We start from the raw sequence: 16,819 nt of genomic DNA on the forward strand, positions 1-16,819 counted from the left end.
CTATGTATGATTATTATTTATCTTATCTTATATTATGAGCTCCTAGAGGGCATCACATCTGTTTACAAGCCTTAATACAAGAAATAGTGACATATTTTTAAAAATTAATTGATTTTTAACATCTTTTTTAAAATTCTGAGTTCCAAATTTCATCCTTCACTCCCACCCTTCCCCTACTTTTTGAGAAGACAAATAATGTGATATCAATTATACAGGTTAAGTCATGCAAAATATACTTCCATATTAGCCATGTTGCAAAAGAACAAAAAAAAAAATAAAAGGCAAGAAACACAAGTGAAAACAGTATGCTTCCATCTGCACTTGGAGTTCATCTGTTCTCTTTCTGGAGGTGGATCCTTTGGAATTGTCTTGGATCATTATCTTGATCAAAGTAGCTAAGGCTTTCACAATTAATCATTCTTACAATACTGTTATTACTGTGTACGTTGTTCTCCTCACTTCAGCTCGACTCAGTTCACATAAGTCTTCCCAGGTTTTTCTGAAACCATCTTGCTCATCATCTCTTATTTTTGTTCTTGTCATTCAGTCATTTCAGTCGTGTCTGACTCTTTGTGACCCACTTGGAGTTTTCTTGGCAAAGATACTGGAGTGGTTTGCCACTTCCTTCTCTAGCTCATTTTACAGATGAAGAAACTGAGGCACATAGGGTAAAGTGACTTGCCCAGGTCATCCAGCTATTAAGTGTCTGAGGCCAGATTTTAACTCAGGGAGATGGGTATTCTTGACTCCAGGCCCAGACTCTATCCACTGTACCACCTAGCTGCCCTATCACTTTTTATAGCACTTTTTATAGTATTCCATTAAAATCATACACAACTTATTCACCCATTCCCCATTTGATGGCCACCCCCTCAATTGCCAACTCTTTGCCACTACTAAAAAAAAAAAGGTTGTTGTGAATATCTTTGTACAAATAGGTTCTTTCCCCTTTTCTTTGATCTCTTTGGGATACAGACCTATTGGGGTATTGCTAGGTGAAAAGGTATAAAAAGTTTGATTGCCCTTTGAGCCTAATTCCAAATTGTTTTCCAGAATGGTTGGACCAGTACCCATCTCCACCAACAGTGTGCATCCCTACTTTTCCACCTCCCCTCCAACATTTTCCTTTTGTCATATTAGTCAATTTGATAGTGTGAGGTGGTACCTCAGAGTTATTTTAATTTGCTTTTCTCTAATCAATAGATAACACATTTTTAAAGTATTATTTTTTAAAGTCTTATTAATATCTTTTGTTTTTATTCACTACTTACCCTTAAACACCTCTTTCCCCTCCCCTTCTCCTGCCCTCCCTTGTAGCAAAGAAAAATTATTTAGGCAAAACCAAAAGACAGTAACTACTTCTAACACTGTATATACCACACTGCATGCATATAGACCTCCCGACTCTCTATTTGGTAGAGGGAATTGTGTTTCAGTAGCAGTTGTCTGGGAAAGAGGTTGTTCATAGCATTTAATGGGAAGGGAGTTACAATGCCTTTAGTGTTATTTAAATAATTGTAGTTACTATATATGCTTTTTCTACTGGTTCTGTTCTCTGTACCACTTCCTGCAAATCTTTTCAGGCTTCTCTGAATTCCTTGTATTTGTTATTTCTTACAGTATAATAGGCCAGAATATTTATATATAACAATTTGTTTAGTCATTCCCTAATTAACAGGCACCCACTTTGCTTCCAGTTATTTTTTTTTCCAACTACAAAAAGAGCTAATATGACTATTTTGATATATAAATGGACTTTTGTCTTGGACATCCTTGGGATATGTACTTCAAGTGTGATGAGTAGGCCAAGTATATATGAACAGTTTGGTGACTTTTCCAATACAATTTTAAATGACTAATGCATTTTTGATGATGATGAAAGAAGTAATCTTTTTTCATTATCTAAATTCTTAACTCACAGACTTTTTTTTTAGATAAACCCTAATTTCTTTGGGGCCTTGAACCCTTCGTAATCTGCTTTGCATCTGCAGTGCTACATGATAGAGAACCATACCACATGATGTCAGTCTGAACTATAGAGCTTTATGCAGGGGTAAGAATTCATACATTAGTTACTACCTTAGGCAAGTGATGAGTTCAATGACCCTACATTCTATATTCAGAGAAATGGAAAGCTGACCTCGTAAATAATTAACATCACACTTTAAATGGAACTTTTAAGTCACTGAGTCCTGAACAATTGCTAATTTTATGGGTAAGGCTCCCCATTTATCCAAAAACTCAGCGAAAGTTAAAGAAGACTTAAAAAATTTGTGCCTAATTAAGATGTGACACAGGGAAGGGTAGAGGAAAGATTGTTTTATTATTTTTTAATTGACCAAGGAATTATTCTTTTGTTTTGACATATCAGTTACTTCCTAATAAACCACCTTTCCATAGCTCTTTCTCATAACAAGCAAAACCATCTAATATATATAAAACTGAACAACACATATAACTTTTCACTCATTTTTTAACATAAAGTAAGTGCACATTTACCTTAGTCTTCTGGAATCAATGTAATACACCTTAATCTTGCTGTCTTTATTTTATGACATTCTAATTTCCCTTTTTCTGCGTCAAGTCACACAAATGTTCCCCATGATTCACTGAATTTCTCCATACTACCAACACACATTTCGGTGAGGGGAAGTTCTAGAGAAGGAAAATTTAGGTTCACTGTGTGGTCACAGAGGTAGCTAGATGGCTCAGTGGATAGAATGCTAGGCCTGGAGTTAGAAAGAGCTAAGTTCAAATCAGGTCGGACGCTAGCTATGTGACCGTAGGCAAGTCACTTAATCTCTGCCTTAATTCACTGAAGAAAGAAATGGTAAACCACCCCAGTATCTTTGCCAAGAAAAGTCCACGGACAATATTGGAGTGCTATGGTCCACAGGGTCATGAAGAATCAGACACGAATAAACAAGTGAACAACAACAAATGTGGTTACAAGCACTCCAAAAGTGGGGTGGCTGCCTCAGAAGGCAGTGAATTCTTCCTTCTTAAAGGTCTTAAATCAAAGGTTAAATGACCACTTTCTGAAGATATATTAAGGGATTCTTGGTCAGAGAAGGGTTGGACAAAATAGCCTTAACAGTACCAAACAATAATTAGATTCTATGAAACACATACTTGAGAGCTCTGGACACCTTAACTTGGATAACCCTAGGTTTCAAGTTCATAGTAATGTCAGTTTCTAGTATTAAAAACAACTTGGAAAATATGTAATTAGACCTCTATAACATTGTCATCTCCTTTTTCCCTTTTCCCCTTCCAGCAACATGGGAATCAGAGGATCTGGTTTCAAATCCTTGTTCTGCTATCTACTCATGAAGCTCTGGACAAACCACACTCTACTTACTCTCTAAGAAAGGGGATGGAATTAGAACATCTTTAAGGTCCATTTCATTCCCAAATCCTATGAACTTTAGTTTTGTGATCCTGGACAACTTACTTAGCTGTTTAAATTACAAATGAAGTCAGACTCAATAGCCTCCAACATCCCTTCCAGTTCTAAATCTATGATCCTATAATCTTTATTTTCCATTTCAATGCCTGCCATATCCCTCTACTTTCTCTTTCCACACTCATTTTCCTTTTTTTATTCACCTCCTTTTTGCTTTTCCCCAACTTCTTTCTTCTCCTCCTGTCTTTTTTGTTCCATCTTTTCATTTTTAGCTCTCTGCCAATACCAACCCATCTTATCTTCTTTTCTACACACAAACTTGTACTGCCATTGCATGTCTACCTAACCAATCCACTCTTCCACATTCTTACCATGCACAGTGAATTCCATATGATGATTGATCTGCTTTTTTTTTTTGAGGAAGACTCCAACTGAAACTTAAAAGGTGTTTCAATCCTGTATATGACAATATTCAATGCTTTCAATTGCTTTCTCAATTTCAATTACTTTCAAGTTAATCCAAAATTATTTAGTAAAGGTTTCATCTACTCTGTCAGTGAATCCATACTGAATCACAATTTTGACAAAGATCTTTCTATAAATTCTGAATCTGAGATAAGAAACAGTATCATTTCCTACAGGAAATTAGCACTGAGCTAATCGGGAGATATGGGTTGTAGTCTTGGCTTTATCTCTGGCTTGCTCTTTTACTTGCTTAAGTAACTATTTCTCTGGGGCTATTTAATCACTTGTTAAATAGGAGTGACTTCTGATATCCTATCTAATTCTAGATTCCTAAAATATATTCTGCATCTTGAAAACCTAGTTTAAAAGAATACACACATATATATGCAAAACTTATGTGCATACATATAGGAAAATAGCATTTTCAGAATGCTCATAAATAAAAATAACAAAATTCTAGTTTGTCTCAGTAGTCTTATATTTAGCTACAATCTGTGCCCAAGAATTATATTGGTACAATAATATAGCTATTCTAATATATAAAAATTCCTATATGGCAAACTAGAGAAGTGATTTTTATATTCCTTATCTGAAATTCAGTTATTTCTTTGGAGAATGCATAAACGTCTTAATTCTAGCTTGTTTTAATGCAGGGCTAGCTAACAATGTAGGGCAGCTAGGTGGTGCTGTGGATATAGTGCCAGGCCTGTAGTCAGGAAGACTTATCTACCTGAATTCAAATCTGGCCTCAGATACTTAGTAGCTGTATGACCCTGGACAAGTCACTTAATCCTGTTTACCTCAGTTACCTCATCTGTAAAACGAGCTGGAGAGGGAAATGGCAAACCACTCTAGTATCTTTGCCAAGAAAACCCCAAATGGGGTCACAAAGAATTGGACACAACTGACATGACTGAACAACAGGTTAACAAAGTCCCCACCGCTGTAGAAGTCTTTAATTGTGTTTAATGAAATCCCTAGGTGGAGATCAGTTTGGCCTACTTCATAATTACTTAGAGCCAACATTTGTCAGAACCACCCCTACATCTTCTTTTGGTTATCACCAACCCAGTCAATATATCTTGTTCTAGAAAACTCAGAAAACGGCAGGGACAGAAAAATGAAGCCTCAGTGCATTATTACCAAGTAAAAGCTTTACTCCCTTTCTTCACATTACCAACATGAAAATAAAAGTACTAGATAAGGTTTTAAAGACAGGTTTATTTATAAGTGCATGAAATTGAATACCCAAAGTTTATTAAAATACTGCATATTACAAAGTTTTAATCCAATAAATCTGTAATGATATTTAAGTGCTGAATTCATTTATAACAGTTGTTTGTCCATGTTATTAAAGAGTTCACCCTGTATATTACAAATGACAAATACCATACATGGATCCCAGAAATGGTCTTATGATTAAACATTGGGTGATACAAATTGTGCATCTTTGCTTTGAAACAATAAAGTGTAACCAGTAACCTGTCTTTGCAGACCAACTTTCTATAACCAAAATAATTTGCATATGTTTATTGCTGCCCTTTGAAGAAAATGGGAGTGCAAAGAACTTAAAATGAACATCTAAAACCATACTAAGATGTTTACTGAAATTAAAATACATAAAATTCACTGCAAAACTTTTATTGTCCAAGAAATAATACTATATACATAATGAGGTTTATACATGAATAGGGAAATTAAAAAATTGTTTTTATAAAATTAAAAATCAATAGTATACAATATTTACAACTTCAATTATGTATCATAAACATAAACTTTAACCATCCTTCAAATTAATTTAAACTGTATATGTAAACATGCAGAATACATACACTCATATGGTGTAGGTTATATTCTTAACTGGAGGGGAAAACCATTTTCACATAATGTAGGGTATTTCCAAAGATGTATTTGTTTTTACAGCATTAAATTACTTCCTAGCTTTTGTTGTCCCTATCCTTAAGCTTCACAGTACATTAAAAATCTTTATAACAAAAATAAATCCCTGATGATAAACTTATTTCTACGGGTTACATAAAATGTTTGCCCCAGGAGTTCAATATAAAACTAACACTGCCACACTAGATTCTCTCATTGGCAACAAGAAAAAAAAAAGCATCTACATTTGATTTTCCTGGCTACTTTCCTCCCCATTACACATCAACCTGGTAGCAGAAAGCACAAAGAGAAAGGGTTAAAAAAAAAAAAAAGAAAACTCAAAGAAAGTATTTCTCAACTATCATGGTCTTTACATAATAGACAATGGCAGATATAACTAATAACCCCCAAATCAGATTGGTAGTAGTATAAGAATCATGTTGTCAAGGATTTTATTCTCTACAGATTTGGTTCAACTTCTTGATATCATACCTCATTATACTATCTTAAAGCACAAGTAACTTGAGCAAGTCCTATTAATCCCTTCTTGGTCCTGAATCCAGTAAATTCACTTTGCAAATATGTCCTAACTCGTAGAAGGCACTAAAACACCATTTAGCACTAAAAACAGAACAATAATTTGCCAAATGATTCTTTAGTGATTTCAGAATTAACATAGCTTTAAAGTGCGCCTTTTACTGGTCCTATCAACACTTCTACACTGTTGTAATTTAAATATATAGATTTTTACTGAAACTATGTAAGGTTTAATTTTTTTTCTAGAATGAATCTGAGACTAGCACTTACTGTTACAATAATCTGATTTCAACCATGTTACTAAATGAAAATTGTATAGAATTGCAAACAGCTAAAAAATGTTCTGCTAAATGAAGACTACATGCATGTTTACGCAGCAACTAACAGGGGAAGAAGTTAGTTTTAACTTCCTTAAGAAGTTAATTAATTTTCATCCAGTACAAAAAATCCAGTTCTAAAAAATATTTTCAGCAATCACTTTCTTAGGATAGCATTTTAGCAAAGATAAACAAATGCCATCTGCAAAAGCATCATTAAAAAAAACCTTTCAACTTAGAAGGTAGTCTTTTTTTTTTTAATTCAGGGAAGTCAATATATTTTGATTTCTGTGAAGGTCCCTTGAAATATTTCATTCCAAAAACACATGACAATGACTACTAAAAATTTCAGTTACTCACAAAATAAAAATGCTCCTATTTATCAGTAGTATTTTCAAGCTAACACTGTTGTAGGTCCAGTGACTTGATGTCAAGTCATAATTTATTAGAAAGAAATGACCAATATAGAATAATAATTGGGAAAATTAAAATATAAAAAATGCAATTAAAGGCATAACAATTAAGGGATTTCGATAATTGTAAATTACAAGCAATAGCTCTATGCTTAGGTATCACATTCTTAATTTCATTTACGTACGTATTTCCTGAAAAGGATGCAGTAATTTCCACATCAAGAATATACTGGGTTAATATGTAAATTTTAAAAAATACATAAATGGTTCACAAAATTGACTTTCCTACAATATTTGCTTTGCTTTAAAAACAAGATATATAGCTATAAGGCTATTTAAAATATACTCTTCTAAACCAAGGTCATAAACAAAACTACACGTAGTACGTATAATTATACATAATTAAATTAAAACAAAATTTCCAGTGAGGGCACTTTAAAGTAACAGCAAAATTGACCTCAACAATACCCTCAAAGGGTGTAAAAGTTGTACCTGTGTAAACTTATATAAATAGTAAAGTGAGTTCGTTAACTTCAGGGCAAAAGAAAATTACAGTCATTAAATCAAGTTCAGTGTTTCCACTAAATTAATATAAAATTTACTGGCATATCTAATAAACTATAGTGGAAACATCACAAAAATTAAATATCATTCCCCAATAGGAAGTTGATAATAGATCAAGTAATTTAATCAGTATCAGTATTCAATCTTGACAATAATAAAAATACTGTATTCCCTACAAATAGAGACCATCAAAGGGAAATGTAACATTTGACATCATTAGAAGGTAGGCCTAGATAATCTAAGATCCCTCTCATTGCTTACATTTTTAAAGACTACAACCTTAGTACAAGTCTTTAGTATTGACTCTCTGAAAAGGCTGAAAAAAATTTAACTTGATGTACAACATATTAGGAGCATATATATATAAAACACAAAGAAAAATAACAACATGATTCCTTTTGTTATAAAACAGTACAAAATATTTGAAAACCTTTATTATAGTATATTTACTCACATAACTTCTTTTCCCTTCAATTTCACTCTAAAATGTTAGGGAGTTAAGAACTGGGGGTGGCAGTAGGGGTAGGAATTCTGAGAACACTTGGATCCTGGTTCATTGCTATTGTCAATAACTTTCATTCAGCCTAAAATTCTTATTCCCTTATATTAAACATGGATTTACTCACCATTTTATTACAGTTAAAGAGTAATTAAAATGGTCACAGTTATTTAGGATATACTTCCCTCAATAATTTTTATCAGTTCTTTGCTACTTAGCTCAAAATACTGCTTTCAAAATATTGCTTTAAGTAAGGTGAGTCAAAAAGCAAAGCAAAAGAAATTTGCAAAATCATGTTTATTTTTAGGATTTAATTTTTAAAAATATTTCCATTGTATGTGCAAAAAAAAATCTATTTCCTGTCAAGCTTAGGACTAAAGTACCTTTAATTCAGGAAAAGGAGGTAGCTCCTGTCCCCCCAATTCACTGCTCATGTTTTCCTTCATAACTGGCAGTATATACTAAGGTGTTTTTATAAAATCTCATTTTCAGTGAGAAGGAAGAAGGGCAACAGAGATAAAGAGATACAAGTATAAGGAGTACCCTGGAGGGAATGAGGGGTAACTAATTCTAACATCCTTCCACTTCAGCCAGTGGACAACCCTTATTTCACCTTTTGTCTGTCCTGGAAAAAAAGAAAAGGATATTCTACTTAAAGAAGTATCTGCTGCTGCTGAGTCCTTCAAAGTAGTATTAGAGGCTAGAATGGAAAGATGCCAATAAATAAATAAATTCTTCTCAAAATGCTTGTGGGAGAAATATACCAAAAGGCAAGAGAAAGTGAGCAAATTTGGAAAACATATCCAAATGCTATGCTTCTATCTCACTTATAATGAGAATATGGAATTATATTTAGTATTGGATAAACTGGAAAAATTAGAATTTAGAGACAAAAAGGAGTGGGGCTCCAGGATATCATCCACATCTTTTTTGAACTTGGAACTATCTTGTTATATTTTCAATGGACTTGCCTTTTTAAAAAGAAAGCATTGATTAACAAATCATCTCACTTCTTTTCAAATTAAAATAATAACAATTACAGCTACAGTTATTTATCACTTTTTTGTAAAGTCCATTATATAAATCACCTCATTTTATCCTCATAGCTCTATGAAGCTGGTTATAAAAATTGTTTAACTCACTTTAAATTATGAAGAAAACTCTAATAAAGTAGATTTTGACTTAAAATTAGAGTAACCTAACCCTTTCTTTACAGGGTCCTGAACACTTGAAGAATAAGTTACTTGGATAAAGAAAAATTAATGAATTAGAATTAGGTCTGTCATAAATTATGCAAAAGAATAACTACTACAAACCCTTCAGCCTTTCCTTATCACTGATAACCAAAAAGAATCTTCCCAAGGGTGTTATTTAAAACTACTCAGCATTAACTTGGACAACAGTCGTAATGGACAACAATAAATTTGAACAATGTGTAGTTTATAGGGTGAGTTTTGCCTATGGGACAGAAGAAAGACTAATTTAATACTTGGTATTCATTAACTGCTTAGATAGGAAATCCTCTCCACAGTAAACAAGATTTCCCAAACATTTGTGAAAAAGGAGTGCAAAGTGCAAGAATACAATTCAAACTGTAGGATCTCTGAGGAGTGGGAATAAGAAAAAGATAGACAGTCAATTTAAAAGGTACAAGCTGTAGGAGAACAAAGATGTGAGCAAGTAAAATAAGGATGCTTTTGCTCTATCATGAAAATAACCTCTTACCACTACTAATTCAGGAAATGTTCTCAACGTACATACATTTCAACTAAGTTCAAGCAATTCTGAAAGATTTAACTCAATTGATGCACTAGTCAAATTATTCACCAGAACATGCTGCTGTGTTTAAGAAACAATTTTAAAACGACTCTTCAATTATAGCAGCCTTAATTGTTTACATAATAACAAACCTTTATGGGAGATCAACTAATCTAAAAATTGTCACCACAGAGAAATGGCTATTAGAACAATTGACAAACTCACATTAATCATCTGCTTTAAAAAACACTAAACATAACCTTCACAAAATCACAGTAGAAATCACAACTGATTATATAGCAAAATAAACATAACTTAAAATGGGGTAAAAAGCATACCTAAAACATCTTGGTAATGAGATGACCACAATATCCCTATACAATGAACATATCCAATTATATATCTACACTACAATAAAAACAGGAATTTGAAAACCTCTTTGGTCTGTTTCATAAATTCAACTAGGTTAATATTTTTATTATAGAGCATATGCCCTTAATGAGCATGTTACAATGTGATCATCTTTAAAGTGAAAATGCATTAAAACAAGTTAATTTTCAGTGTTATGTTTTTAAAAAAAACTTCAAAATGTGACTGGTGATGTCTAATAAAGATGGGGACCTATTTTCATTAATTTTTAGAATAACAAACATAAAGAAAATACATCCTCTCTTAAAGAGAAGAAAAACCCTTTCTAATGGACTTAGAAAAATTATTTTAGGTTAGTGTGCCTAAAAGGGCACATCTCTGTAATTAAGAGAAGATAAGGGAGGCTGCAGGGTACACTGAACTGGGAGTCAAGAGACCTGTCTTAGTTCTGGCTTTATCACTAATGGTAATTGCAACCAAGAACAAGTCACTTCACTTTTTCACTTATAAAAATCGGGGTTTGCTTAGATGATCATTAAATTCCTTTAAAGGTCTAATAATCTATCAAAATAAATTTACATTTACTATTATGCTGAAGTATTTCTATTTATAGATCAGACTCATATGTTCCATTTCTACAGATTCCTAAACTACCCCCAACAACTCTTTTGTTCACATAAATTATTAAATTTCTATTTTATTTTCTTTCTGCTCAGATTTTTGATGACTTGGGTATAGAATAAAGATCATTTTTTTCAAAGTTTTGAATGGGGTTTGTAGTAAGCTTAACAACCAATTTGAACTACATTGTGGCCAGAATGCAATGCATAAATAATTTGGGAGACTGTCTATCATTTTGTATCTTCTGAAATTTACCTCTCTTCCCATTAGCACAAATTATCAGTTATCTATAAGTGTAAATGGTACAGAACATTTCCATAGGAGGCAGATTTAAGTTCTGTCATCTTCCTGTTTTCCTTATTTTCTAACCTCCTATAAACAATCACTTAAATTCTAAAGCCTCTTAAACTGTTTTGTACTAAGGACATGTTTCACATTCATACCACCTTAAATCCTTGAACCTGAAAAAAGAGACAAATCTTAAAACACCTGACAGTCACACTGAAAGTACAAGCTCAATTTAATAATGGGTTAAGCAGATAGAAATCACATAATTTTCCAATTCTATTATTGATAAACTGTATTTCAAATACTGTATTCAGCAGAATTATGATGCCGCCCTATAGTCCAAACATTATTCTCCCACCCCCAGCCCCTACCTATATTCTTTACTCATCTACAATGAGGTCTTTTTTACCCCACTGCCTAATTTAGGCCACATGTTACAGTTAATGCTTCTGCATGAAAAACTTTTAAAATGTTGTTAAAAATCAAGATTTAACTGCAACAAGTAGTGTAATCCCACTGCAATATTAGGAAAGAAAAGCTTTCCTATGAGATACATAGCAAGTACTTTCTTTAGAAGGGTTAAGGTATGCAACATGCATTTCAGATTTGTTTTTTTTTTTTTACAAAATTTATAAGAAACAGTTCAAATTATATTTTTGTGCATACACAAACTGTAATCCATGTTTGACTAACAAAGTCTCTGACTTCTGGATATAAATGGATAGGAGATATATATATATAGATATATATATATATAGATATATATATCTATATATATACATACATATATATATATATATGTTTGTGAGGGAAAACCATTAAAACAGATTTATTTCAGATAGTGAAAAGTGTACCACACAGATGTACTTTATGAGTCTTCAAAGTGGTTTAGAGCTTTCCATGAAGTATTTTTTCACATAAATTAACACAAATTGTAATTATCCCTAGACAGTTATACTAGATCCCTACATTTCTGTAATGCTCAATATTAAAAATCAAGTACTATGTGCCCATATTGAATGGGTATTCAGCATTCTTATTGGGATTTAGTATTAGAAAAGTTAGTCTTTCTATTTACCTGAATTCATGTGAAATATGTTCACAGCGATCCTACTTCTATACTTGCAAGTCATCCATATGATCAATGTTTAAAAAAAAAAAATTCAAGTTTGGCACATATCAGTTCTTCAGAAATGTCCCTGTACTTTATCACAACACTGTTAAGAATAATTATCATCACCATGTTACCCTGATTGGCAGCTAAACAAGGTACTGTTTTCTTGTAGCTTCCTTCACATCCAGTGGAACAGCGGCACCTTGCCTGGGACAGAGGCACATAAGGTGCGATGCAGTAAGTAGTGCCACAGCTTGGACACTAGAGGGCAGTCTTTTCCTACAGCTCAAGGCCTCTACACAGAAAGGGCACAATTCACATTCTCACACAATTTCTTATCCACTTGCCACTGGAACTACTTTCAGGGAATCTGCACGTGCATTTCCTCATATCAGCTGAAAAGTTCAAAGTGTTGCAAGGATCCTCGAAAAAGAGATGATTAACGTCAGTACAGTCTGTCCAACCCCTAACACCAAAGCTTCCAAGGGAGCCATGTTTTTCCCTGCTACTCTATAAATACCAGCTACTGCTGCGCCTAAAGGAGAAAGAAAAGTAAAATGATGTGTTAATCTATTAAATAATATCTGTAGATACAATTATAATTTAATTTTATTCATTCACAGAACAAAACATTAGTTTCCAATTTTATAGAGTTTAAATGGTAAATAACTGACAAAAGGTCTTACTCTTTCTATTAACATTTGAAATCTACAGGTTGAAGAGACAAGTTTTCTCCAAGATTCCAAGATCTATGATTACAAAACTATATTCCATAGATTTCAAACTGGAAAAAAATGAGACAATCTAGCATATCACCCTGATTTTATAACTGAGGCCCAATGAGTTTAATTAATATACACATAGTCACAGAACTACAAAGTGGCCACCAGAATTTGAACCCAGGTCTTGACTCCTAGAGTCTAGTGTTTTTTAAACTAAACCACACTGTCCTCTTTAATAAGAGCTGATGTAGTAGTTTTGGATTGTCATCACAAAAAAAACTCTAAATGAATACTACATTATCAAAGATAATGTTCAAATTATTTTAAAATTCATATACTTTAAAAAGAACCTATGATTTAATTGATTTGGGTACTCTCTCTACTGATACTGACCAAAACTCAATGCCTTAGTAGACAGTATTCATGAATTTCTCTGGCAAAAGAAAAAAAGTCTATCTGATGGCCAAAGTTCTAGCAATCAACCTCTCTGAGATTAAGCTGTTCCTTGAAGGGGGAACATTGGAGGAAGAGAAGTGGTAGAATTAATGACAGTTTGCTGCAAGGTCCATATTAAAAGACTTTTTTAGTAAAATGGACCTGCTACTTTTTTAATTCATCTGACATAGTCTTCAAGTGCCCCAAGCTCACTGTAATTCAGGCATGAGTAAATTTTGAGTATTACAATACTTCATATCACATATTTCTTTAAAAGCAGATAATTTACATACACTATGACAACTTGGTTAACTGTAACATTCATTCCATTAACCATCTTAGTGTCACAGTAGGAGCACTGGATTTTGAGTCGGGCAGTTCTTTGTTCAAACACCTGCTCTGTGACTTACTTGATGCAAATGTGTGATCCTAAGCAAGTCAACCCATATGATCCTGAGTTTTCTCATTGACAAAAATGGGGACTCTAATCCTTTCAGAGTTCTACGACCCATTGAAGTAATGTACACAAAGACCTTCATGACCAAGAAGCATCATATCAGTCAGTGCAGGCAATTAAGAACCAAATGACCTAGGCTGTTGCTAGTCCCTGCACTGCCACTGACTGAAGCTTATGCACTTAGACAAGCCATTTAAGTTCTCCAAGTTACACATGCAAAGAATGATTACTATATTAAATTTTCCAAAGTATAAAATTCAATTAAAATGGAAGTCTGAAAACAATATATTATGTTTTTTAAATATGCCACAAAGACCTCAGAGCAGCCGGTAACCATATCTCTAGCTTCTTCAAGACAAAAATAAGATGGGGATCCTTTAGAGGACAAGAATTAAAGTGAATACATTTCACTTTTCCAAAGATTTGTTTATCAAAATGTTTTACTGTCTAGAAGTGGTTCAAGCTTTAGCATAAGCTCAAAAGTAATTCAGTAAACATGATCAAGTTTAGCACGTTTTCAAAATGTCAACAAAGCTTCTGAACATTCTGAAGCGAATTCAGATAACAAAACTAAGCAAAGTCTACTTTCACACAAGCTAAAAATATATCAACATGATTCTCTACTATCTATTCAATTAAGTCTAAATTCCATAGTGTGACACTTATGAACTCTAAAGAATATAGCTCCAACCAAACTTTGACTACTCTCCCTATGCTGAAATATGCCATATACTGGCTTAACTCCACCATTCTCAAATATGTTTTCCTGCTTCTGAGGCAATGCAGATGATTCCCTTGCTTAGAGCGGCATTTCTGCCTCATTTCCACTTGTAGAACACTAACCCATCCTTCAAGGACCATCTCAAATTAATGAAGTCTTTCCTGATTTTCTCCACTACGATATGACAGCCTCACTACCATCAACTATTTCAGCACACTGCAATAATCTCTTACCACTTATTACATTCTGCCCAACACTGTAGTTATTTGTGCATATCCTGCCTCTTTCCTTTTATTATTTTTGCATCCCTGATAGTGTTTGGCATAATGTGTTGCAACGAAGATATTCAATAAATATTTGAGTTGAACAAATGACATAAATAAAGGCTTTTTTTAGTCCCTACAAATCAGTGAGCTAATTCCTCCTTCCCATTACACCATGGAACTTTAATTTTAAGACAAAAGTTGGAAGAAGAATTCTACTTGCACTTGCATCTTTCACAGAAACAAGTGATTCATTCTGAGTTACACAATTATTAGTGGCACTAATCCTTGAATTCTAGCTGTAACATTTCTCCCAGAAGCATAACTATTTACTGAGTTCCCTTAAAGTTTCAGGTTTGGTGTTTAAATATCTCTGGTTTGGAGGAAGAGCAAATATAGCTACTGCCTCAGCTCAATGTTCTATTTCCTCTGGGATCAAAAGTTTATTGGGAGGTCAACAGCCCTGCTCCAGAGCTTAAAAAATATATACATACATACATATATATATGTGTGTGTGTGTGTGTGTGTAAAAGACTGTACTATTAGGAGAACATGAAAATTGAACATGACAGTCTTGTCAAATCTTTTGAAAAATTGTAAGGTTAAATTGTATTTTTACACAAACCAACTTACTGGTTATCATTGCTCCTGTTATGGAAGCCAGAAATCCGATGCTGACCACAATGACAGAGATGACTCTTCCCTGCCTATGTCTCTGTAGCATAACAAACATCAACACTCCTGCAGCACCATGGACAAAGAGAGAAGAGAAGAGAGCCCACAGAAAAATCCAGTACCACATTTCTGAAAAGAAAATCAAAACATTGTTAGTTTTGTTGAATGATTGATACAAAATATGTATCTTAAAGTTGCAAGGCACAAAATGAACTCAAAGTACCAAATAAAAACATACGTAAAATGCTTTTTAAACTTTAAAGTGATTATATATGTTAGTCATTATTACCATCTACATCCTTGTTTACTAATTTCTATTACTGTAAAAATAGATTTTTTAAATTATTTTCTTGTTCTCTTTTTACAATAATAGAAATGATGAAATATTTGGAAATCAACCTACTTAGGAATATAAAAGATCTACATAAGAACAAGTATAAAACTATAATAGCCAAAATAAAAGACAAATAACTAAGGGGATAGTCAATGTTTTTGGATAGCAAAATTTCAACAATCCATAAATCAATCTACATATTTACTATGATGCCAATCAAAATACATAGGGCTTTTGTAATGAACTAGACAAAATCTTAATAAAATTTATATGGAAAAACAAATTCTTAAGACTGTCATGGGACACACATGAGAAAAGTTGATCAAGTTTTAAAAAATACACTTAAAATGCATTACAAAGTGGTTATTATCAAAACCATCTAGAAATAGGAAAAATGGAGAAATATATCAATGAAATAGAATAGCTATGCCATCCATCCAACCAAATGAATACAAAAGATCAGTGTTTGATAAACCTACAGACAATAATAACTGGGGAAAGGATTTCCCCCAAACCCAAATTCTGCAAAATTACATCCTGGGGAATTTGGGGATAAAACAGGGAAATCTGTCTAAACCTTGTTGTTAGGGATTTTTTTGGACCTATGATGTGTAAACTTTAGATAAACTCCGAGATACCTGCAGTAATACAAGCAGAACTCCAAGGGTGCCAATAACTTCGAGATTATGCGGCTATGTTAATGAACTAACCCCAAGGTAACAAGGATTAGAGTTAAGTCTATCCGGCCACCAAAACCCTACAGGGGTGGGGAACCTGTAGCCTTGAGGCCACATGTGGGCTTCTAGGTCCTCAGTGCAACCCTTTGACTGAATCCAAACAGAACAAATTATAGTGCTTTACAATTTGCCAATGTAAGGGAAACAGCATAAGAACAAATTTGTTCTGCTCTAGAAAAATGAGACTCCAAATTCCTGCCCCTTAAACACTCTTCCATCTCCTAAGTGTCCATGCTTTTTCAGTGC

General features: G+C 33.3%; 1 protein-coding gene across 1 annotated transcript in view; it reads right to left on the reverse strand.

Moving 5' to 3' along the window:
* Positions 1-5,072: 5,072 nt before the first annotated feature.
* The window catches only part of TMEM170B (transmembrane protein 170B), a 51,151-nt gene continuing 39,404 nt past the window's right edge, over positions 5,073-16,819 (reverse strand). Inside the window, exons 2-3 of the mRNA XM_021009903.2 lie at positions 15,461-15,631; positions 5,073-12,764 (exon numbers count right to left, since the gene is read on the reverse strand). Coding sequence (XP_020865562.1) covers positions 12,634-12,764; positions 15,461-15,631 — 302 coding nt within the window. The 3' untranslated portion in view covers positions 5,073-12,633. The remainder of the gene's footprint in view (positions 12,765-15,460; positions 15,632-16,819) is intronic.

The sequence above is a fragment of the Phascolarctos cinereus genome, unplaced genomic scaffold, assembly GCF_003287225.1.
Source record: "Phascolarctos cinereus isolate Bilbo 61053 unplaced genomic scaffold, phaCin_HiC Scaffold_4;HRSCAF=312, whole genome shotgun sequence".
Lineage (NCBI taxonomy): Eukaryota > Metazoa > Chordata > Mammalia > Diprotodontia > Phascolarctidae > Phascolarctos > Phascolarctos cinereus.